The sequence below is a fragment of the Protobothrops mucrosquamatus genome, unplaced genomic scaffold, assembly GCF_001527695.2.
Source record: "Protobothrops mucrosquamatus isolate PMUCROS unplaced genomic scaffold, P.Mucros_1.0 scaffold4, whole genome shotgun sequence".
Classification (NCBI taxonomy): Eukaryota; Metazoa; Chordata; class Lepidosauria; order Squamata; family Viperidae; genus Protobothrops; species Protobothrops mucrosquamatus.
This window is the reverse complement of record NW_015386391.1, coordinates 271,932-294,120: the sequence shown is the minus strand read 5'-3', so window position 1 is coordinate 294,120 and position 22,189 is coordinate 271,932. Positions and strand designations below refer to the sequence as shown.

Here is a 22,189-nt window from a genome sequence, read left to right as displayed (position 1 = left end):
CCCGACTCCTAGCTTTCTGCCAAGACACTGGCGTCCTCCTCTCAGTTCAGCTAAACTCCTCGCCTAGAGGTAACCTGCCGACCATCCCGCTCTTAATCTCTGGCCTCGCCTCCCTCCGTCGCCTTTAAAGTTCGCCAGCCGTGAAAGAGGGGAAGATCGTCGCCAACCAACTCGGAAGCGAAACAAGCGCCAATCTCCTTTGCGAGGAAAAGTGCAGCTCCCGCTCTCAGCAGCAGGCGGCGCGCTCCTCCTCCCCGCCGGCCCCCAAGAAGTAAACTTCCGACAGAGCACTGGAAACGGCGGCGGGTCCTGGCAGGGCGCTAGTCCTCGCGGTCCCGCGGCAGGCCGCCCCACAAGACGCTGGAAACAGGTCTTCGCCGCACCAGGGGCTCCTCTTTGTACTCTTTGGGCGAGGGGCCGTCTTCCTCCGCCCCCAAAGCGAGCGGGAACGCGAAATCTGCTGGCTACGGGGCTTCCAGGACTGCCCGGGAGAGGCAGTTAACCCTTTCTCCGCTGTGTGTGTGTGGGGGGGGGGGCTTCCAGCTGACGACCCGTCCCCCTCACTCCAGCAGGTGCCAGGAAGGAGGAGGGGGCGCAGCTGCTGCCGGCCGGCAGCGGGGCGGGAACTGGGCGGGGCAGGCCGTGCCGGGCGAGCAGCGGAGCTCTGGGCTCCGGAGAGGCAGCCTCGGCGGGGTCAAGGAGCGCAGCCATGCGGAGCAGGAGCAACTCCGGGGTGCGGCTGGATGGCTACGCCCGTTTGGTGCAACAGACCATCCTCGGGCACCAGGTGAGCCCTCAGTGGCAGCGAGCGAGCGAGCGAGTGAACGGGCAGACCTCACCGGGCCCCTCCGGCAGCCAGCCTCCCCCCCCCCGCTGCCTCACGGCGTTTCGGTCTCTGCCAGCCGGGCTTTTCAGCTCCCTGGGGGTCCAAGGGGGTGCGGGATTCCCGGCCTCCAAAGCGCTGCGTGGAGACGCTCCCAGAGCGAGCCCAAAGTTGCTCTCAGCTGCTCAGACGGGCTGCGTGGACTGGGCCGATGGGAACTGGGACTCCGCACAACCAGAGAAGGCTCACGTGGCTCCTAGTCACAGGGCACAGAGGTGGCAACCGGTGTCCGGGACCCTCTTCTCTCCCATGGAGCAGATCCAGACCTGCTGAAGAATGTACCTGGGAGCTGTACCTGGGAGCACCTGTCCTCGACTCCCCCTGCCCCCCCAATGCGTCCTGTAAAGCGCCCCCCTGCACATACTTTCGTTTGCTAGGTTAAGGGGCTACCGGAAGGTGAAGGAGCAGTTGCAGGAATTATGAAGGCAGGCCTGGTCCCCAGAAGCACCTGCCCCCATAGACTTTACCGCCCCTGTGTGCCTCTAGGACAGGCGGGGAGGGGCTGCAGAGGGGCTGCAGAGGGGGACGAAGCACTTTTTCAGCAGTGGCCTCTCCTCTCAGAACAGCCCTTGTGAGACCAGTAGAGTCTGCCAGGAAGCCTTGGAGATCGGAGGGCTTTCTGATAATTCCCTCCCTGTTTGGCCTTTTGCCAAGGGTTTTGCTTCTTACAGCCAGGTTTTCATTGTGCCATAGTTGGATGATGTTAAGTGCCAGGTGATTATGTCTCTATATTAATCTGTTGCAGAGTCTGAGGTAAGGGTACCCATTGGGGAGGGGTCTCTTCAGGCCTGCTTTCCCAAAGGAGGAAAAGGGTCCAGAGACTCTTCTCATCTCATGAATGGGCAGGACTGAAGCAGTGCCAGGCTTCCCTGCTCCCCACATTGCAAGGGAAGGGAGGCTGGCAGAGTAAGCCCAGAAGTGATGCCTTAAGGCTGTTGCCAGCCAGGAGAGCTGTACATTCAGACGCTGGGGCAGCAGGTGGCAGAGCCCACTGGGGGGAAGGAAGGAAGCCAACAAGGATCCCGGCTGAGTGTTTTCAGCAGCCATCACCGGTCAGTGGGCTGAACTCCTACCTTGCAAAGGTCTGGGAAGTCCAATGAAGTGGTCATTTGCAAGCTGAGTCTCTTGGCAGAATCTGTGAAAAGGGTGAAAGCATTTGAAAGGGTGGGGCAACTTTGAGCAAGCTCCAGCGGGCCCAGAATCTCCCCCCTCCCCATTTGTTGATGGCTCTCTAGATGTTGGCCTGAGCAACTTCTGGGGCTGCCTCTGCTGGGGTCGTCCTGAGGAGGCTTGCTTGGTCAGCAGCCTCTGAAGGAGGGTCCCGGTGGCTCCTTGGTCTGCAGGGTCAAAATCAAGGGCATCTTCTAGGCAACTGTGATCTGTCTTGCTCACCAAATGTGCTGTGGATCTGACCATGGCTGCAGGATCACAAGGACCCAGACATCCATAGGAGATGGGAGGTCAGAAACTGGTCAACAGGCTTTAATTGCAACCACTTGTGCTGGTCTCTAGTCCTCCAAGACTTTCTTTTTAAGCAGTCTGCCCTTCTCTCCCCTCCACCGCGCCCCGCTTTTGGCCCCAGAATCCTGTTACAGGGTTGCTTCCTGCCAGCTGCGACCACCCAGATGCCTGGGTCCGAGATAATGTCTACAGCATCCTGGCTGTGTGGGGACTGGGGCTGGCCTACCGGAAGAACGCTGACCGCGACGAGGACAAGGCGAAAGCGTACGAGCTGGAGCAGGTACAGCTGTGAGAGGGGGGGGGCTGTGTGGCAAAGCCCTCCTCCTCCTCCTCCTCCTCCTCCTCGGTCACCGACCGATCTAGAACAGCTCCCAGCCAACCCCCAGCCCCCTCTTGTGGATAGGTTGGAAAGGAGCTGGTGGGATTTTGCTTTATCAGCACCTGTTATGTTTCTTCCACCTTGGGGCTGAGTAAGCGAGCTGCGTATCTCACATGTTTCCATGTGAGGACGGCTTAAACTGGTGAGGTTTGGGCGATAGACGCTCCCTTTCTTGGGGGGCAAGAGCTGCAGCACTGCCCTGTGGCCCCCGGGAGTCGTGCAGAAGGGGAAGGGTCTCTCCACCAAAACAGCTTCCCGGGAGCAAGTGGGCCTGCCTGAACTGCTAGAAAGAGGGAATCCTGGCACCAGGAATGGCCTGCAGTGACCCCAGTAATCTTATCTCCTGCCTGTAAAGGTCAGGCTTTTAACACCGGATCTTGGGGCCAGGGCTACCCACTGGTCCTCACCTGGGCCTGGGGTGGAGGCAGCTGCTCTGCAACACCGAGTCTGTCCCTGTTCCTCACCCACCCTGGGGGCCGGGGGGTCAGTGAGCAGCTGGCTGGAGTCGGCCCAGTGAACCCGAGTGCCAGTCCAAGTGTCCCTCCACCGTCTCAGCTGCCTTGCCCTTCGGAGGCTTCTGTTTATGAGGGCAAGACAAGTGGGGGGGAGGGGGATGGGTTGCCCGTACAGACCCTGGGTGTCGACAGCCAGGCTGCATCAGCAAGCAAAGAACAGGCTGCAGCAGATGAGCTGGCTCTGGTTACAAGCTGGACCTCAGAAAGGTCACCTCGCCTCTTTGGCCGCCCTCCGAGCAGTGCTCTCCCCTTTCCTCCTCTTGCAGAGCGTGGTGAAGCTGATGAGGGGCCTCCTGCAGTGCATGGTGCGGCAGGTAGGGCTCCTGAAGGGCAGCACAGCTGGCAGGGCTGTGCCACTCTGGCCCCTGGCAAAGACGGGCTCCTACGGCTTCGGCCAGGCTCATTCCTGGCCCTCTGCAGACTGGGTTGCCAGGCCACTTGCTGAGGCCAAAGGCCAGCACAGCCAACTCCTCTTGGCCACGTGCTCTTTGCCCAGGTGGACAAAGTGGAGGACTTCAAGTACAGCCAGAGCCCCAAGGACTGCCTGCACGCCAAGTACAACACCCGCAGCTGTGCCACTGTGGTGGGGGACGACCAGTGGGGCCACCTGCAGCTGGACGCCACTTCCCTCTATCTGCTAATGCTGGCCCAGATGACGGCCTCCGGTAAGACCTCCTGCGATCAGCTCTTCAGGGCAGGGAGGGGCTCGGAGACGGGAGGCAGAGCCCCTGGGAGGGAGGCCCCCCTGGCTGTGCCTCGCATCTTCTCTCTTCCAGGGCTTCACATCATCCACAGCCTCGATGAAGTCAGCTTTGTCCAAAATCTCGTCTTCTACATCGAGGCTGCCTACAAGACTGCGGTGAGCGGTGCACGGCCTGGTGCTCTGGGGAGCCGAGGGGGTGGGGGAGCTGTGGGCAGCCGGGCTTCCAGGGGCAAGCCTAGTGAGGAACGGCGTTAATTGGCAAGAACCTTTGGGTATTCGAAGTCCAGGGGCCTCACTTCAGCCAGCTGGGATCCAGCAGAGGAAACTGGAGGAAAGCTGCTATCCGGCTGAAAAGGCACAGCCACTTTCCCAGGGAAAGGGGGGGAGGAATCCAAGCCAGGCGGGGCACCCACTTTGGGCAGACCAGCTTGGCCTCTGCCGGGCTGCTTTCCTCTGGTGCCTGGCTTGGCAGTTGAAAGCTCTGGACCTCACCGCCAAGAGCCAGAGCCTTCCGTGTCTTCCAGCATCATCAACACATCCATGTTGTTTGGCAGGACTTTGGGATATGGGAACGTGGCGACAAGACAAACCAAGGAATTACGGAACTGAATGCCAGCTCGGTGGGCATGGCAAAGGTGAGGGGAGCCCTGGGCTGCTGGAGGGGCTCAAGCCCATTGTGGAGCAACAGGCAGCATGCCCATTAGGCTTCTCATGGCCCAGCAGCTGAAGGGCAGATTCCCCAAAAGCTGGTTGTCCCCAAAGCTGTTCCCAATTTTAGGGAGCTGCAGGACTCCCAGGGCAGGAGCATTTGATCCCAGTGCTTCTGCCGGGAGGCGATTCTTTTAGCAACTCGACTGGCACCCCTTTCCCTAAATCTTTCGGCATGCCAGAAATTTCAGGATCTGTAAACAGGGACTGTGCCCAGTTGGCCAGCTGTACATTGTCTCCAAATGCTTCTCAGGCAGCGCTGGAGGCCTTGGACGAACTCGACCTCTTTGGCGCCAAGGGGGGTCCCCAGTCGGTGATCCACGTCTTGCCAGACGAGGTGCAGCATTGCCAGGTGAGGGGCAGGATGAGGCCTTGGATTGAGGGGAGCAGAGGGAGGGGTCGAAGGCAGCTGAGATTGGCAGAGGCTCCCACTTCACAGGGCCTCTGGCCACTGCCTGGCGCAGCGGACGGTCCGCCTGCCAGGCCCCCAGTCTACCTCTGCACTGGGACGTGTCCTGTGTTGCACCCGGAGCACCTGGGCACTGCCAGTTGCCTGGAGGGCTGCAACCTGCCGGCCTGCCTTGCACAGTGTCTTTTGGTTTTGTCTCGGCAGTCAATTCTGCACTCCATGCTGCCGAGGGCCTCCACTTCCAAGGAGATTGATGCCAGCCTCCTCTCGGTCATTTCTTACCCGGCGTTTGCGGTGGAGGACACGGACGTGGTGGAGAAGACCAAGGAGGAGATCATTGCCAAGCTGCAGGCAAGCGCTTCGGCCCTTGGTGGCCAGGCTGCGGTGCTGCCGGTCGAGTTGCTGCTCCTTCGGGTCACCATGGGCTTGACGTGTCCCTCTTTCTCTCAGGGCCGTTACGGTTGTTGCCGGTTCCTCCGCGATGGCTACAGAACCCCCAAGGAGGTAAGCTCCAGTGTGCCAGTTCCAGGCCCCAAGAGGCCTTGCCTGGATCAGAGTCTCCCGGGCAGTCGGTTGCAGGACGCTGCTTGGCAAAGGCCGGGCCCCACACGCAGCCAGGTGGAGCCTTTGCATTTTTAGAGTGGAAGCTGCCTGCAACAGAAGTGAAGCCATTGCATGTCAGGGCGGAACAGGGTGGGCGGAAGTTGACCTGCGCTTTATTGAGCAGTTGGCAACATGTTATTGCAAGGAGAAATGTGGTTTGTTCTGGGATCAGACATATGTTGTTTTTTTAAAAAGCAGCAAGATGGGTCAATATTTGGAAAGTGGGTTGTGCGCTCTGCAGCTTCTTGAGCGGAGGCTCCTCTGCCACTGTGCTGTTCTGCCCAGTTGCCTTGGAGAAAGGAAGCGAGATGCTGCTCCCATCCGCTTCCACTGATCGCCCTCCTGCCCTCCCTCGCAGGATCCCCAGCGCCTCTACTACGAGCCTGCAGAGCTAAAGCTCTTTGAGAACATAGAGTGCGAGTGGCCGCTTTTCTGGACCTACCTGATCATCGATGGCCTCTTCAGCGGCAATGTGGAGCAGGTGGAGCCAGGCAGAGCGCTGGGCTGGAGGGGGGCTGGCCAGGAGAGCAGGACCCATGCCAGCCTGGGCCTTTGTGAACCCAGCCCCCACGCCTGACAGCCCCCGCACCTCTTTCCAGGTGCAGGAGTACCGCGAAGCTCTTGAAGGGGTCCTGATCAAGGGGAAGAATGGGGTGCGGCTGGTACCAGAGCTCTACTGCGTCCCCCTGGAGAAGGTCAGCAAGCAGGGAAAAAGGAGCCCCCCCCCAGAAGAGATGCCTGCCTGCCTGCCTCTGGCGACTCCTGTGGAGGCGAGATGGTCAAGCATCCAGGGCCCAACCAGGACTAGTGTTTAGCGGATACGTTTACATCTTCCAGGCCCATTTTTTTTTCTGGATGCAAATTAACAGACAAAACTGTCTTAACATATTTGAAGTGGGCCCTTCTTTGAAAGCATCTAAACTGGAAGCTTCTGTGATAGATTTTCAGTCAATCCCTGAGCACCTGTGCATTCCCTGGCTTTTGTGTTTCCTTAAGGGTGTGGATTCGGCCATGCAGGTGTAACTAATCTGCAGCTCCTGGCCGCCTTCTGCTTCTCCAATCTGTCTTTCTTGGTCTGTCCTGATAGGTTGAGGAGGAATACAGCCACCCACACACCGTGGATCGCCTACCCGTGGGCAAGCTGCCACTGATGTGGGCCCAGTCCCTCTACATCCTGGGCTGCCTCATGGCAGAGGTGAGCTTCAGCCCCATCCTTGCCTTGGCGTCGCCTGAAGCTCTTGGTGGGTGGCAAAGAGAATCTCCACGCCCCCCTCCCCAGGCCTAGCTCAGCACAAAGCAGCCAGCTTGTAGCTTCCCCGGATGCCAGCTTAGACCAGGGACCTGATCACCCAAGGGGGGCTTGTATAGGTTTGCTCTACACACTTTGCAGCTGGCTTCTCTAGGCCTCCCCAGAACAACATCAGGTAGCCCAGCGAGGCTTTCTCGGTGCAACGGAAACCCGTTAGTGCAATGAAACCTCCGCCCTCAGGAGCAGTATACCTCTGTCCACCCACTAGCAGAAACAGGGTTTTCCTCTGGATTTTGTGGGTGGCCTTCCCAAAGAGACCTGGTAGAGCCTGGTGGGGGGACAACTGAGCCCTTGCCATAATCCAGCTCCATGTCTCTCCCCGCAGGGGTTCCTGGCTCCGGGAGAAATTGACCCTCTGAACCGCCGGTTTTCGACCATTCCCAAGCCGGTGGTGGTGGTGCAGGGTGAGAGGAAGCCTGGGTGCCAGTGTGGATTTCCTGCAAAATGGAGGCGGGTGTGGAAGGTGGTTGCTCTGGAGGGGCCCTGGGTGATCTGGGCAAGCCCCCCTCGCCTGGCCTGGGCAGCCAGCCTGCCCCTCCTGCCAACTGCCAGGGCCTCTGGGCAGGGCCCCTCCAAGCCTGCAGGTATGCCCTGACCCCACCTTCCTTTCTCCTGGCTAGTGTGCCTCCTGGCAGAGACAGAGGCCATCCAGGCCATCCTGAGCAAGGAGGGCATTCTGGTGGAGACAGTGGCCGAAGTCCACCCCATCCGAATTCAGCCAGCCAGGATCCTCAGCTATATCTACGCCCGCCTGGGTGAGCCCAACAGAAGATTTGAGAGACCCCTTCCCCCCCACTCTCCCCAGAGTCTTGCTGGTGGTGGTTGGGGCAGTGGGGGGGGGGTTCAGGGTCTTCCATGATTGACCACCAGCTGGCACCTTGCCCCAACAGCCTCTTGCTCTATTCTGCCTCCAGGTGGATGGAGACTCTTGACCAGCTGCAGGTGTAACTGGCCCTGCAGGATGAAAGGGGGGTGGGGCAAGGCTGCTTCTGCCGCTGAGCCAGCTGTCCCTTCTCTTGGCAGGCCGCAACAAGCGCCTGGGCCTCAGTGGGCGCCCCCTCCGACACATGGGGGTACTTGCAACTTCCAAGTTCTACGACATCCGGGACAACATCTTTGCTTTCACCCCTGAGGTTGGTGAGGGGAGAGGGCAAGGCCATGCTCCTTGGGGGGGGCAGCAACCAACCTCAGCAGGAAGCTGCCTCCAGGGCATTGGAGAACCTTACTGATGTATGGGGAGGTTGCTTGTATTGTCAGGTGGGGCTAGCTGAAGAACCTGGCAGTTCCTCCCTTTTCTCCTGGAGCACAGCCAGATCCCCCCAGCCCCCCTCCCTTTAAGCCCCAGCAGCTCTTGTATATGAACCCCTGCTGATTGAGGGGAGGGGCTTTCTCCCCGCCCCCAGCGGTGCACTGCCCTTCTCCTTGGGAACCTCCCCCCCCCCCCCCCCGCCTGTGTTCTCCTCTCATTGGCATCATCCATCCTGCCCGTCTGCAGTTCATCGACCGGCAGCAGTTCTACCTGGCTCTGGACAACCGGATGATTGTGGAGATGCTGCGGACAGACCTTTCCTACCTGTGCAGCCGTTGGGGCATGACGGGGCGCCCCACCATCACCTTCCCCATCTCCCAGACTATGCTGGGTGCGTTGCCTGCGTGGTGGAGGGCTGGGCTTCCAAAGGGGGAGGGGTGGCAAGCCTGGCCGGGCACAGTTTGCCTGGCCTTCCTCTGAAGAGTCACCAACCCCAGGCTGCTTTTTCCCTTTTGAAAAGACGAAACGGGCACCAACCTCCACCCAGCTATCCTGGCTACGCTGCGGAAGTTGCAGGATGGGTATTTTGGAGGGGCAAGGTAAGCGGAGGTGCCATTTCCTCCTGGGGCAGCTCTGGCTCCCCACCTGGTACAGGAGTACTTATGGGACATTTGAGGTGATGAGCTCAAGGGGGCTCCCTCGGAGGAGGGGATGTTGCCCCCTCTGGCATGGGGACTCTTCCCACCTGTCCCTCTCCCTCTGCTTTGGCTCCTGCAGGATCCAGACCGGTAGGTTGTCTGACTTTCTCACCACTTCATGCCGCACCCACCTCAGCTTTATGGATGCCGGGCTGGAGGGTAAGCTTTATGCCGATGACTATGGGCTCAGCCTTGAGAGCTTCAGAGATTTAGACCATGAGGACTGGATGCATGGCTTTCAGTTGGCAGAAGATGGTAAGGAGATGGGGCCGCCCCTACTTCCTGCACTTGAGTGTGCGGTGGTCAGGAATGCCGGACCTCTTAATCCAGACAGTAACAACAGCCTCCTCGCTGGAGCGTAACTCACGGTTGTCAGCCCACGGGAATTAACCTCCACCCCCCCCTCCCAAGGTGCCGCCCCTTCTGGCAGGGGCTCTGTGTGCCCAGGCTGAAGAGGGCAGGGGGCACCATCCTGGCTCATGTGAGGAGCTACTCTGAGGAGCAAGCCTGGGGAGGCAGCCGAAAGGGAGAGGGGGGAGCGGGGTTGCCAGTAAGGGTTCCACGACAAATCTCAAGACGTTCCCCCAACACACACACACCGAGGAACCCCAAGAGGGCTGAACCCAGATAAGAGAGCCCTGGCTCCCTTTCTGCTCAACTGGGGGAGCCAAAGGCAAACAAGGCAGGGTGTTCCTGTTAAACTGGGGCCTCCCTGGGCCAGGATGGAAGAGGCGACAACCAGCCATACTGATGCGTTGCTGCTAGGTAGGTCTTGGATGAAAAACTTGCTGGTCGTCTCAGGAGGGTTTTTTCCACCTGACCAAACGCATCTCCAAACAGCTTCCCTATAAAGCCATCAAATTGTCTCTGCCAGGACTTCACTGCCCCTAAGCCAGGTGGGAAAGCAGGCATCAGGTGTGCTCCCCTCCTGGCATTCATTTCCCCTCTGGAGCTCTCCCCGGCAACGACAGACATCTCTGCTGGCTTCTCCTGCTGCCACAAACACCCTCCCCCTCCCCCCCTCCTCCTCCTCTTCTGGACTCATCACCCCATTGTAACAATGTCTGTAACCAGCCTGTGGTCACCCCCTCCATACCACCTCTGAATACTGGCATGGATGCTGCATGTTTGCAGTCGGGGCAAATGCTTCACCCTCTGGGCTGCTGCATGTGGGGAGGTCGTGGGCTGGGGGTTGGTGCTGAATAGGGCCCGGCGTGGCGGTGAGTCAACGTGTGAACATCGCTCAGGCACTCAGCCTATGAGTTGTGGGAGATGATCGGGGGGGGGGGTGGCTCTAGCAATGAAACCTGGACGGATGGCAAGCAGCTTTCCTTGTGGAAATGGCTTTGCGATCATTTGCTGGCCAATGGTACCCAGTTCGTGGCCCCAGGCGTGTGGAAGGAGCCATTGTGGCTGTTGTGCCATCTTTGAGGGGGGCATGAAATGGTGCTCCTCCCCTGCTTTGCCAAGGACTGGCCTGGCTGGCACCATCAGCCACCTTGCAGGCCTCACAACAGGGGCTCATCTGCTGGCTGGGCTTTTTTGGGCTTGCACGGGCACCCCCCCCCCCCCAGGCCATCCTTTGGCTTGGCCAGGAGCCCTCTGGACAGGCAGTTCTGCTCCTCTGGGCTGGTCTAAGGATTTCTCCCTGTTGCTCCTCTCCTTGCAGCTGACCTCTGTGATGATGTTGCCCAATACCTCGACCAACTTCTCCATCACCCCACCCCTAAAGTCAGCCTTCCACCCCCAGCTCAAAAGGGGGGGCTGAATCGCTTCCGTGCCGCCGTCCACAGCACCCAGGACCTCCTGTCCCTGATGTCGAAGGCAAAGGAGCTGCACATGGAGAGTGAGCATCTGCCTCTAATAATAGCTATGCGTAGCACATTGAGGTGATGGGGAAGGGTCCCTCACCCCAAAGACCCTCCTCATCTCCTGAGCTCTGCCCAGCAAGCAGCCAACCGTGTCTCGTCCCTGAAGGTGAGGGCATTGTTTTCTCTCTCTGCTGCAGACATCAACCTGTACATACCCTCCAAGCTTCTCCTGGACGATCAGCCGTCTGCTCGCTTGCTGGGTTTGGCCCCAAACCAGGGTGCCCAGGTGAGGTTCCTGAATGGTGTCCCGTCTCCTTGGGTTGCTTCCATGGCCCAGAGCAACAGGAGGGGGGTGTTCCAGCCCTACCAGGAGCCATCAAAAGCCCCCCCCCCAAGCTTCTGCCTGCTAGCAAGTCAGTGGAAGACTGGAGGCCTTGGGCGATGTTTGCACCTTCCCCTCCTTTCAGACGCATAAAGTGGTTAAGCCGCATCTGCATCTCTCGGTCCCCTTTCCTGGTTTGGGGCAGCTTTTCTTGTAAACTCCAGTGATGAGCTGATCAAGGAGACATCTTTTCCCCAAATCCCCCTGTTGTCTTTCCTCTACAAGTTTTCCATCCTCCCTGGCAAGGTGAGTCTCCCCAAGGAAGCAAGCGGGAAGGTGGACTGCCAGGCCTTGGTGGACCAGCTCCGTGAATGCCAGACACTGCAGAACCAGGCCAGCTGCCTCCATCTCCTGCACACCCTCAAGTAGGAACCAGGCAGAGCCCTTCCCCTCCTTTTCACCTTGCAGCCCCATGGAGGGAGGGAGGGAGGGAGGGAGGGAGACTCGCCCTAGATAACTCTTCCTGCAGCATTTGCAAAAGCCAGCCCCTGTCCACAACCGCAACAAGGGGCCTCCTCTTGAAGGGAAGGCTGGTGAAGAAATCTCCCTGTGGTTCCTGCAATGATTCATGGCAAAGGGAGAAGGGAGGCTACTCGGGAGGAAGCCCATTCCCAGCAGCCTGGACTCCTGTCTTACACCAGCCCTGCCTGCGGCAGCCTCAACAACAACTACGGTGCCAGTTCCATTGGGCTGCTCTCCAAGCAGGCTGCTTGCTCGGCAAGCTGGGTGCCCACTACTGCCCTGGACAGCCCCTTTCTCTAACCAGCTTCAGTTGCGTTTTCAGGGGGCCCGACTGGGACACTGAGATCCATGGCACCAGTGGGGCCACCGTCAAGGGTCTCCTGGTGGAGCTCTATGGCAAAGTTGGGGCGACTTGCCAATGGGCCCTGATCCGCTACATCTCTGGCATCCTGAAGAAGAAGGTGGAGGCCCTGGACGAGGTAATGGACCTTGACCTGGATTGACCGGGCTCCGTGGGTTCCCTTCTTCCCGAGGCAGCCCCGCATGGCCCTCCCCGCTTGACCAGCTTCTCTCTCTAGGCCTGCACAGACCTCTTGTCGCACCAGAAGCACCTGACGGTGGGGCTGCCCCCAGAGCCTCGGGAGAAGACCATCTCTGCGTGAGTCCCCAGCCTGATTGCAGGCTCTGGCTAGATTACCATCTTTTAAAAATATTTTTATTGCTTAAACAAAGAGAAAAAGAAACCAAGTGTATCATTATAACAGTTGTTACAATTCTATAGTTATGTAATGTAAAGATTCAAATACAAGGCAGCCGGCCGTGGGCTCCTCAAAATCCCCGGTCCTGCTGCCTCCACAGTCCCCTGCCCTACGAGGAGCTCACCCAGCTGATAGACGAGGCCAGTGAGAAGAACGTGAACCTCTTCATCCTGACGCAGGTAAGCCACGAACGGCATTTCTCCGGGGTCCCACAGTGGCCGGCTCTGCTAAGCGCTGCTCCTTCCACTCTCTGCAGGAGATCATGGTCTACCTTGCCATGTACATCCGGACGCAGCCGGCCCTGTTTGCGGAGATGTTTCGCCTGCGTGTTGGGCTTATCATCCAGGTGATGGCAATGGAGCTGGCCCAGTCGCTCTGTTGCTCAGGTGAGTGGGACCAGCCTGGGTGCTGCGAGGCCGGCTGGCCGATTGAAGGCCTCCTTGTGGCTCGGGGGGGGGGGGCTGCAGCGAAGGGCCTTTTGGGTGGGCTGGGGGTGAGAGAAACCCTGGGTTGTTCAGCGCCTCCTTTCCTTTTCCTTCGGCTTCAGACGAAGAAGCTGCCGAAAGCTTGATGAATCTCAGCCCTTCCCATATGAAGAACCTTCTTCATCACATCCTCAGTGGCAAAGAATTCGGTGTGGAGAGAAGCGGTGAGTTGCTCGCCTCAGGTGGGGGCTGGGAGGGAGAGCCAGCCCAAACGGATACAACTAGCTTGGGAATCCTGGGACTTGTAGCCCCAGCTCCCTGAACCCACCTGCTGAAGGAGCTCCAGGAACCCAGGCTGGCACGCTGAGTCTTGGGCCTGATGTTCCTGCAGTGCGGGCCACGGATTCCGCCCTGACCCCAGCAGTTTCCATCCGTGAGTTTGGGGCTGTGGGAGCAACGAAGTCGGAACGCGCCGGCATTGTCAAGCTCAAGAGTGAGATCAAGCAGGTGGGCTGCTCTGCCTGGCCTTGCCCAGGCAGGGGAGGATAATTTCAGAGGCAGGAGGGTAAGCATGTGTCCGCTGGGAAGTTGTAGCTTTCTCCACCCTGGCAGACAGTTGCTCTGCTGAGCCCCAGATGGGGATGGGGGCTTCCTTCCCTTGTGTGGCAGCCAAAGGGAGGGAGGGAGGGGGACTCAAGGTGGCTGGCAGAATTTTTGAGCCAACTCCTCTAGTAACTCCCTGGCCTGGGCAAATTTGCTCCTTTCTTCCAGGTGGGCTGGGCTTTTCCATGGGGTGTGTGTTAGTGCCAGGGAGAGCAGCTTCCTCTCCACATCAACACTTTTTTCTCTTCCAGCAACTGGATAGACGTAGGCGGTCTTTGTCCGAGATTAAGGTGAACCCCCCCTGTGCTCCATTCAAAAGCCAGCTGACTTTTCTGCCAGGGGCGCCTCGACCTGCAGGAGCCATAGAGGGTCCTGAGTGGGATGGGCGAAGGACAAAAGTGTTGCAAATGCAGCTGCTGCTTCTGGCAGAGTGAAGGGAGCAGGAGTGGGCTGACCTTGACTGGACAGAGCCAGCCTGGTGTTTACCTGGCATCGGGTCCAGAGGAGAAGGCAGAACTGGTGGAAGCCCTGTTGAGGCCCCTTGGCTTAGCTCCCCTTCCCAGCCAGTTCTGGAGGTGGTGGAGGCAGCTGGGCACCTTAAAACTAGCTTTCCCCATGCCTGTGGCAGTGGGCATTCCAGGGCCACAGGAGAAGGGGCTCCTTGGGAGCACTTCCCCAGAGGTGGCCAGTCAGGGGGAATCCATGCCCCAGGAAGCCAGTGGAAGCGAGGGGCATATGCAGCAGCCTACGGGCCTCCATACAGAGCTGAGTTTGCCTGCCTGCCTTCTGACTCCAGGGGAGCCACCTCACAAACGGCCCTGCACCTCCCCTGGGCCAGCCAGTCTGGGCTGGAGCTGCCTGGGCTTGCTTGGCTTCACTTCTCAGGGTCCACAGCACACACACACACACACACCCCGCCTCATGCTGGCTTTTGAAAGAAGAGTGTCCGCTAATTTTTCTCACAGCTTTGCTTTTAACAGAAGAACTGGCTGTGGCTTCGTGTGTCCACTCAGCTCTCACGCCACATCCTCCCTGTGCTCTGGCCGTGGCTGCCACCAGTCTCTAAAGAGGGCTGCAACTGGTCTTCTTTCTTTCCAGGCTGGAGCCCTGCATTTCTTGGAAGACGGAGCAGACCCTGCCCAGGCAAGTCCTCCCTCTCGAGCTGCTTGGCCACAGCCTGCTTCTGCGGGCATGGCCAACCGTCCGGCTTGTTCCTCTCCAGTTGTCCAGATCCTCCCTGGCTCCAGGCAGAAGAGATCCCACTCAGGCCCCCGAGGATTCCTCCACCAAGGACGGGCGTCAAGGGCAGTGGCTGCGGCGGCGGCGGCTGGATGGGGCCCTCAACAGAGTCCCAGTGGGATTCTACCAGAAAGTCTGGCGGATCCTCCAGAAGGTGAAGGGGCTGGCACCTGTCTGCTCCCCCCCCATCTCAGCTGCAGCGTAGCAGTGCTGTCCAAGCCATTCGGCCACCTGAGCGAAAGTGCTCTTCTGGGCTTGAGAAACTGCAGAGAAAGGAGGCCCTGGATAAGAGGAGCTCTGCAGCCAGGCTGAGCAGCTCCTGCGGGCAGCTCCAGGCTTGCTATCAGCTGACGCAGAGGACGAGCCAGGAGCTGGCAGAATTGGGGCTGCAGGCTGGGCCTCCTGGCTCACCTGAAAAGCTGAGACCTCTTGTCTCAATGGCCTGTGGAAACAGCACCCTGGGCCTCCAGGGTGTAACTGCTGCCTTTCTCCTCCCCTCCTGTAGTGCCACGGGCTTTCCGTTGAAGGCTTTGTTCTCCCTTCTTCCACAACTAGAGAGGTAATGGCTGCACTGTCCCTTTATCCTAAAGGGGGGGGGGTCCTGCTCCCCAAATATTGTGCCTGAATGGGGTTCCTCCATTGCTCCTCATGGCCCTATCTGCTACCCCAAACAAGGCCGCCTGGCTTCTGAGGAAGACTCATGTCCCTGTTCTGGCCCTTGATTGGGTGCCTTGTGGCTCTCAGGAGCCGTCCATTCCTCTCTTACAAAGAGGCCCATTTGGGGGCACAGCTAAACTCAAAAGAGACTTCCTTTGGCCATAGATGACTCCTGGAGAAATCAAGTTTGCAGTCCATGTTGAGTCTGTGCTAAACCGAGTCCCTCAGCCTGAGTACCGGCAGCTCTTTGTAGAAGCTATCCTGGTCCTGACGCTGCTGACGGATGCCAACGGCCCCAGCATCGGGGGCCTGGTGGCCGTGGACCGGATTGTGCACGTTGCAAACGATTTGTTCTGCCAAGAGCAGGTTGGGGCCTCTTGTTGCTGGGGCTTCCCTGGGCCAGGGAGAAAAGGCAGGCTGTGTGGCCTGGCTGTTGAGGGAGGAAAATCTCTGGAGCATGGCTGCTCAGCTGACCACACCTTGGCCTGCTGGACAGACTCCTTGGGCCTTCCGGCTCTGCACTGTGGCTGGAGCAGATGGGAACATAAACCCAGCCAAAGGGAGTGGGGTCTCCGGCAGACACAAGCTTCCTTTGTCCCCTACCTGGAGAGGGGGGCACTTGGCCCTGCCCTCTGGGCAATAACACTCTCTTACTGTTGTGTTGCAACCAGAAAATCCTGGGGGCCGATGACCCCATGCTGGAGAAGGACCCGGCCACTGGCATTTGCAAGCTGCTCTATGACAGTGCTCCGAGTGGCAGGTTTGGCAGCATGACCTACCTCTCCCGAGCTGTGGTCACCTGCGTGCAGGAGTTCCTCCCAAGCAGTGGCTGCACCACGCAGTGAAACTGTCCGGATTCCTCAGCACCAAGAGCCCCCTTGGGGTGGACCCTCTCCCAGAGCAGCTCTACCGCCTGGAAGCCAGCAGCGCAGCCAGCTGCTTTCAAGAACTGCGGCAAGCAAGATGTGAACTCAGAGGTGTCTGGCCAGACCTTTCCCATCCCAAGGGGTGTCTGTCTCCCTCCCTCCCTCCCTCTCTCTGTCCTGAGAACGGAAACCTTGACTTGCTGTTGGCGGTTCTGAAAGTTGTGTTCATGCAGCAAGAGAGCCTTCTGGGCTGGAGGACTTTGCTTTTCACGTGAACCAGGAGCCACCCTGTTCTGAGGGAGAAGCCCTCCTTTTGAGGGGCTTTTCTTAAAGAAAGGGACTCATCCTGTAAATCATGGCTGCTTTGCTCCTTCTCAGAGAGCAACTCCATTCAAGGGGGAATGATGTCTTCTCTGGTGGAAGGGAGGCCACTCAGTGCTTGTGGGAGGGTCTTTTCTGCCAAGTGACACAGCATTCTGGGAAGAAAAGTCCCTGGAGCATCCTTTGGGGCAGGCTGGAAACCTCCTACCCTGTGGCTCTGTGCACAGGGGGAATGGCAGGGGCTGGTTGGCGGAGTGAGGGGCAGAACCTCAGAAGGGTCCCCTTGCAGCTTGATCCCTCTTCCCCCTTGGGAGCCCCCTCCTCGTTTGGGGGGGTGGTTGGGGGCTACTCTGGCGCAGTGCCTGAATGTGGTTTTTTTCCCACGCGTGTGGGCGCCAGGCATTTTCTGCGCGAAAGTTGGGATGGAGCGCGGGTTGTGCATCCGGCGCCTTCCGTGTCCTTCAATAAACCGCTGAGCTGAAGTGACAGCCGATCTCTGCGCGTGATTCTTGCGCGGCGGGTACGGGAAGCCGAGCGGGACCCCCGGCCGCGCGCCTTGAGGTTTGGCTGCGGGTCGAAGACCCTCGTGGGGACGCCCCACGCAGACGCGGCCGGGCAGGCGGCGTTCGGCGCGGGCCGCTCACCAACAGCACCGGCCCGGGTCTTTCCACGACGACGACTCGGCGAGGTCGGACTTCATTTCCCGGTGCGCCACGCGGCAGGAACCCCGCCCCGAAGCGCGCGCGAGGCCCGCTGAGTCCGGGGCGCCCATGGACGGATCGCCGCCGCCGGTCTACGTGTACGGCGCCGAGTACGTGGCGCGATGCGATGCCCTGTGCAAGGTCCCGCGGCGGGTGCGTGGCGGGGGCCGGGGGGAGGCCAGGGGGGTGCTCCCCACGCTCGGGAGGAGCTCAGCCGGCGCCCGTCTCTCCGCAGGCCAGCATGGTGCACGCGCTGCTGGAAGCCTACTCGCTGCTGAAGCACATGAGGTAGGCGGGCGGGCGGGCGGCTCCGTTCTCGGCCCGGGCGGGGGTCTCGCCGCGGCCCCCGCCCGCCCGCCTGAGCCTTGCCTTCCTAGGGTCGTCCAGCCGCGCCCCGCGACCATGGAGGAGATGGCGGCCTTCCACACCGACGCCTACCTGCAGCACCTGCAGCAGGTCAGCGAGGAGGGCAACGAGGACCACCCGGACTCCGCGGAGTTCGGACTCGGTGAGCGGCGGGCGGAGACCCCGGGCCGGACCCCCCCCCCCCGCCCTCCCCGCGGTCGCCGCTGATTTCGCCCGCGCCTCGCCTCTGCTCTCCCCCGACTGCAGGCTACGACTGCCCGGCCAGCCAGGGCGTCTTCGAGTATGCGGCGGCAGTCGGCGGCGCCACCCTGACGGCGGCGCGGTGCCTGGCGGAGAAGAAGTGCCGGGTGGCGATCAACTGGGCCGGCGGCTGGCACCACGCCAAGAAGTACGGGGCGGCGGGCGCTGGGGGTGGGGCGGGGAACGGCTAGCTTCCTGTCTGCCCGAGGCCAGCGCTTTCCCCGCGCGGATGGCCTTTGCGCCCGGGAAGCCTCGCGGAGCTGCAACGTCTCTTTCCAGGGACGAGGCTTCGGGCTTCTGCTATCTGAACGATGCGGTGCTGGGGATCTTAGAGCTGCGCCGGAAATTTGACCGTGTCCTCTACGCTGACCTAGACTTACATCACGGGGACGGTAAGGCTCTTCCTTCCTCCTTGCGCTAATGGCTGCGGGGTTAAGCGGTCCCCCCCTCCCCAAAGCTGGCGACCAGAGGAGAGGGAGAGGGAGCTAAAAGGCCCGGGAGGCCTGCTTGGCCTGCAGAAGGAAGGCTGGAGGGAGGCAGGCTCACTGGCCCCAAATGGGGCTCAGATGACAAGGAAGGGAATCTTGTTTGGGTATCTGGATGAAACTGGATGGCAGTTCAGAAGGTGAACAGAGGCTGGGGGTGGGGTGAGCATCTGATGGGGACACTGTATTAACCTGTCAACGGGTCGGTCTACATGTTCTCCAGGGTTTCTTACAACCCTTTGATCCACTGGGGATATCCTGTGGCTTCTGGTTCCCAGAGAAGTTGCCATGTTTTCCTTGGCTTCAATCCTCCTCTTTTGCCCATTTCTGGACTTTTTCTGTTGCTTCTTTCATTCCTCTAATGCATCTCAGAGAAACTGGGCCTGTCCATGTTCTGACATAATACAGGCAGTCCTCGACTTACATCCATTCGCTTAGTGACTATTCAAAGTTAAAGCAGCACTGAAAAAAGTGGCTTACGACCACTTCTCACGCAACCGCTGCAGCATCCCCAGGGTCAGGCGATCCAAATTCAGACGCTTGGCCACTGACTTGTATTTATGACGGTTGCAGTGTCCCGGGGTCATGTGAATGGGAAAGCCAGATTCACTTAACCGTGTTACTAACTTAACAACTGCAGTGATTCACTTAAGAACTGTGGTTGTAAAATAGGGCAAAACTCACATAACAAATGTCTCATTTAGTAACAGAAATGTTGGGCTCGATTGTGATGGTAAATTGAGGACTACCTGTAGCAAAGGGGGTGGCGCTTGGTTAATGCTCCATTCAGCAACTGTTCTGAACAAGCGCAACTTGCGGCCGGTTCTCGGAGCCCCGGCCACCATCAGATGGCCACCCTTAATGGCCTTTGCTGACCTCCTACGAGCAAAGCCCGTGGGGAGGGCCGGCCACGCAATGTCCTCCCTTAAAGACTGTGCCGATTGCTCAGCAGTGGCCACAGAGTTTGGGATTGCTCTCGCTGGGAGGTGGGGTCACGTGAGGTCACGCTTTTTGACCTCATATCCCGGTCCCCATTGCCATTGTTAACGGAGGACCCCCTGTAAAGGGCAGAGTTCCGACAGGAGCAGGGTGAGGTCGGTTCCGGGTGCAAAGGAGCGCCTCCCCCTTTGCTGTCTGCGCAGGTGTCGAGGACGCTTTCAGCTTCACCTCCAAAGTCATGACGGTGTCTCTGCACAAGTTTGCTCCTGGATTTTTCCCAGGCAAGTGATTAGTTTATCCAACTGGGTTCTGCCTTGCGGGATCCTTCTTGCTCGTCTTCTTTATGGGGGGAAAATAAAGGGTGACTCACCTTTGGATTTGTATGTGCTAATCCAAGCCTTTCCGCCTACTCAGGAACAGGAGATGTGACAGAGGTGGGCTTCGGGAAGGGGCGCTACTACAGCATCAACGTACCCCTTCAGGATGGCATCAAGAACGAGACATACTACCAGATCTGCGAGGTGTAAGCACCCGCTCGCCAGGCACCTCTGCTGAGTGGGCTGCGCAGCTTCCCCGCCCCAAGGGAGGGAAGAGCCGGGAGGCTGAATGAGCCCTTCCCTGCCCTGGAATCCAAGCTGCTGATTTGGCTTGGCTTGCTTGCTCCCTCGGAGGGGGCCTGCTTCCTGGATGGCAAGGGGGGGGCTCTCAGAGTCAGGAGATATCAGAGGGCCTCTCCCCTGGCAACTTTGTCTCGTCCTCTTTTGGAGGGGTCCCACGGTGGAATTTCACCTTCCCAGACCTTCAGCTTTTTCGGCCCTTGGAACTAATGGCATGTTTAGTGGAGCTTCTGATGGAGTATCCCGGGGCGCTAGCTATTCTAGAATCTCTGCCTTTGTCCCTCCCTGGGCTCTGCCCATCCCCCCCAGTAGGCCAAAGGATCCTCGGAGGAATCCAGAGGGAGGGATGGCTGACCTCAGCAGGGGAGAGATGGGTCCAGCAGCTTCCCTCTTCCTTTCTGTTTCGTTCTGCAGGGTGCTGAAGGACGTGTATGCCGCCTTCTGCCCTGAAGCCGTAGTACTGCAGTTGGGAGCAGATACCATTGCAGGCGATCCCATGTGTGCATTCAACCTGACCCCAGAGGGGATCGGCAAGTGCCTGAATTATGTGCTGCAATGGCAGCTGCCGACCCTTATCCTGGGGGGAGGTAAGCAAGCAAGAATGCAAGTGTGGCACCAGCCAGCCAGGTGCACAGAAATGTAGATTGGGCAGAGCCTGTGGGTCAGCTGCTCTGATCACAGTCAGTTTGTAAGCCCGCTTGAAGTGCTCATTCTTTTGAAACTTGTAGTGGGAGGTGCTTCAACTTGGGGCACCCTGGAAATTTGATTTTTTTAAAGTCAAATTCTTAAGGTCCCATAGAGTGAAGAATGAAATGGTCTCAGTACAATGTTCTACATCATCTACTATGTTTCTTGCTGGGTCAGTGAAGTGGCTTGAATCAATTCTGCAAGTCTACCGTTTGTGCCACTGAGCCAGTCAGCTCTGCAGCTTCAAGATGCTTCGTGTGTTCTAACTGGGACCAGAATGGATGTGATGGAGCAAGTACTTTTCACTTTCTTTTCTCTTTGCCCTCTTCCTTATGTGATGTGATGCCTCGTTCCCTCCTGGAGACAGGAGGCTATCACCTTGCTAACACTGCCCGCTGCTGGACATATCTGACTGGAGTCGTTCTGGGGAAAACGTTGCCCTCTGAAATTCCTGATCACGAGGTAAGGCTTGAGCTCCTTCCAAGCACAGGAAAAGGGCTGCCCTTAGTCGTGGACTCCCTGTAAAAATAGCCTCTGGTTTATTTGTCTGGGGTAGCCGAGAATGGTTCAGACACCTGCAAGACACACACGATGATGTACGTTTGAAGGAATTCACTGCTGCTCAAGGCCGGGGCTACTGTTGGTCCAGATGGGAATGCAGGGAGAAAGCAATAGGCTGGCCCAGGGCTGCTGGACATGCACAGGCCACCCCAGGCTGACTCCTGGGAAAAGGCCTCCCTCTCCTCGTGGAGCAACGGCAGTGCTTGTTGGGATGCAGGGAGGGCCGATGGGGGCGCCAGGATTCTTCCCCCTTTCCCTTCAGCCTGACCTTCCCTCTCCCGGGCAGTACTTCACGGAATACGGCCCTGACTATGTGCTGGAAATCACTCCAAGCTGCCGGCCAGACCGGAATGAGCCTCAGCGCATCCGGGAGATCCTCAGCTGTGTGAAAGGTGGGTCCTCTGCTCCACACCTTTCCTTCCGGGTTGGAGGCGATTGGAGGGTGAGCCCTGAGGGCTCCAGCAGGAGACGGGCTTGGCGTGTCTCTCTTTGCAGGGAACCTGAAACATGTGACTTAGCGGAAAAGAGGACTCCCTTCTCTCCAGAGCCACTGCACCTGGCAGCAGTTGTCAAAGAGTGCAGAGGAACTGCACGGATATGCCGGTAGGGCATCGGGAGCCCCTCAGGCTGTGATCCTGGAGCTGTTTGTGCTACTTGGAGCAACAGGGTGTTAAGTTTAAAGGACAACTCCCCACCCTCCCACCAGCCTGGACTTCCAGCCTCGTCCCTTGCAGAGGCAGCTCATTTAGAAGGAGTGGAAGCCCCCCCCCCCGGCCCTGTGCCTCTTGGACTGGCAGGAGCACAGCAAGAAGAGACTCCGCTCTGTTGGTATTTTTTGAACAGCTGTTTGCCTTGAAATAAAAAAAAATTGGATGACTGCCTCTTTTCCTGGTGTGTGGTCCTTACGTTCTCCTTGGACTAAGAACTGTCAATAGCGGTTTCCATCTTGTGGCAATGAGTCCCACCGGTTTCATGAAGCAGAGTGAGCCTTAAGATTGCGCTTGATGGGAGTGACGGGGAGGAACATGCTCCCCCATCCGGTGATTTCATAAAATTCAATGCAACTCCCCTTTGCTTCTCCTCTGGCGTTGCCCAGGTTCCCAGGGTGGCCCTTTAGGCTCTGCAGTCAGCTGCCCCCCTCCCCCACTTCTG

The 22,189-nt window shown here is 58.9% G+C and overlaps 2 protein-coding genes across 3 annotated transcripts; both read left to right on the top strand.

Annotated features, from left to right (window-relative positions):
• The first annotated feature begins 709 nt into the window (after positions 1–709).
• On the top strand, positions 710–16,173 carry PHKA1 (phosphorylase kinase regulatory subunit alpha 1). 2 transcript variants are annotated; one of them, XM_015832485.1, is made up of 31 exons: positions 710–787; positions 2,466–2,624; positions 3,505–3,552; positions 3,735–3,903; positions 4,015–4,097; positions 4,496–4,576; positions 4,903–5,001; positions 5,263–5,409; positions 5,509–5,562; positions 6,020–6,142; positions 6,261–6,356; positions 6,749–6,856; positions 7,296–7,374; positions 7,591–7,725; positions 7,994–8,103; positions 8,466–8,610; positions 8,740–8,818; positions 8,997–9,172; positions 10,587–10,763; positions 10,926–11,014; positions 11,336–11,475; positions 11,895–12,051; positions 12,151–12,230; positions 12,431–12,509; positions 12,587–12,716; positions 12,878–12,979; positions 13,147–13,262; positions 14,581–14,751; positions 15,103–15,156; positions 15,420–15,620; positions 15,926–16,173. In XM_015832485.1, the coding sequence occupies exons 1-31, from the start codon at positions 710–712 to the stop codon at positions 16,097–16,099; spliced, it is 3,639 nt and encodes a 1,212-aa protein (XP_015687971.1). In that variant the 3' UTR covers positions 16,100–16,173. The 2 variants fall into 2 exon arrangements, with proteins under 2 accessions (XP_015687971.1, XP_015687972.1); XM_015832486.1 differs by lacking the exon at positions 10,587–10,763.
• A 1,038-nt stretch (positions 16,174–17,211) lies between these two features.
• HDAC8 (histone deacetylase 8) lies at positions 17,212–21,915 on the top strand. Its single transcript, XM_015832436.1, has 11 exons — positions 17,212–17,295; positions 17,378–17,430; positions 17,520–17,650; positions 17,755–17,896; positions 18,028–18,140; positions 19,376–19,453; positions 19,587–19,695; positions 20,204–20,376; positions 20,844–20,938; positions 21,324–21,429; positions 21,533–21,915. Exons 1-11 carry the CDS (start codon positions 17,212–17,214, stop codon positions 21,553–21,555), a joined length of 1,107 nt encoding a protein of 368 aa, XP_015687922.1. The 3' UTR covers positions 21,556–21,915.
• The last annotated feature ends 274 nt before the right edge of the window (positions 21,916–22,189 follow it).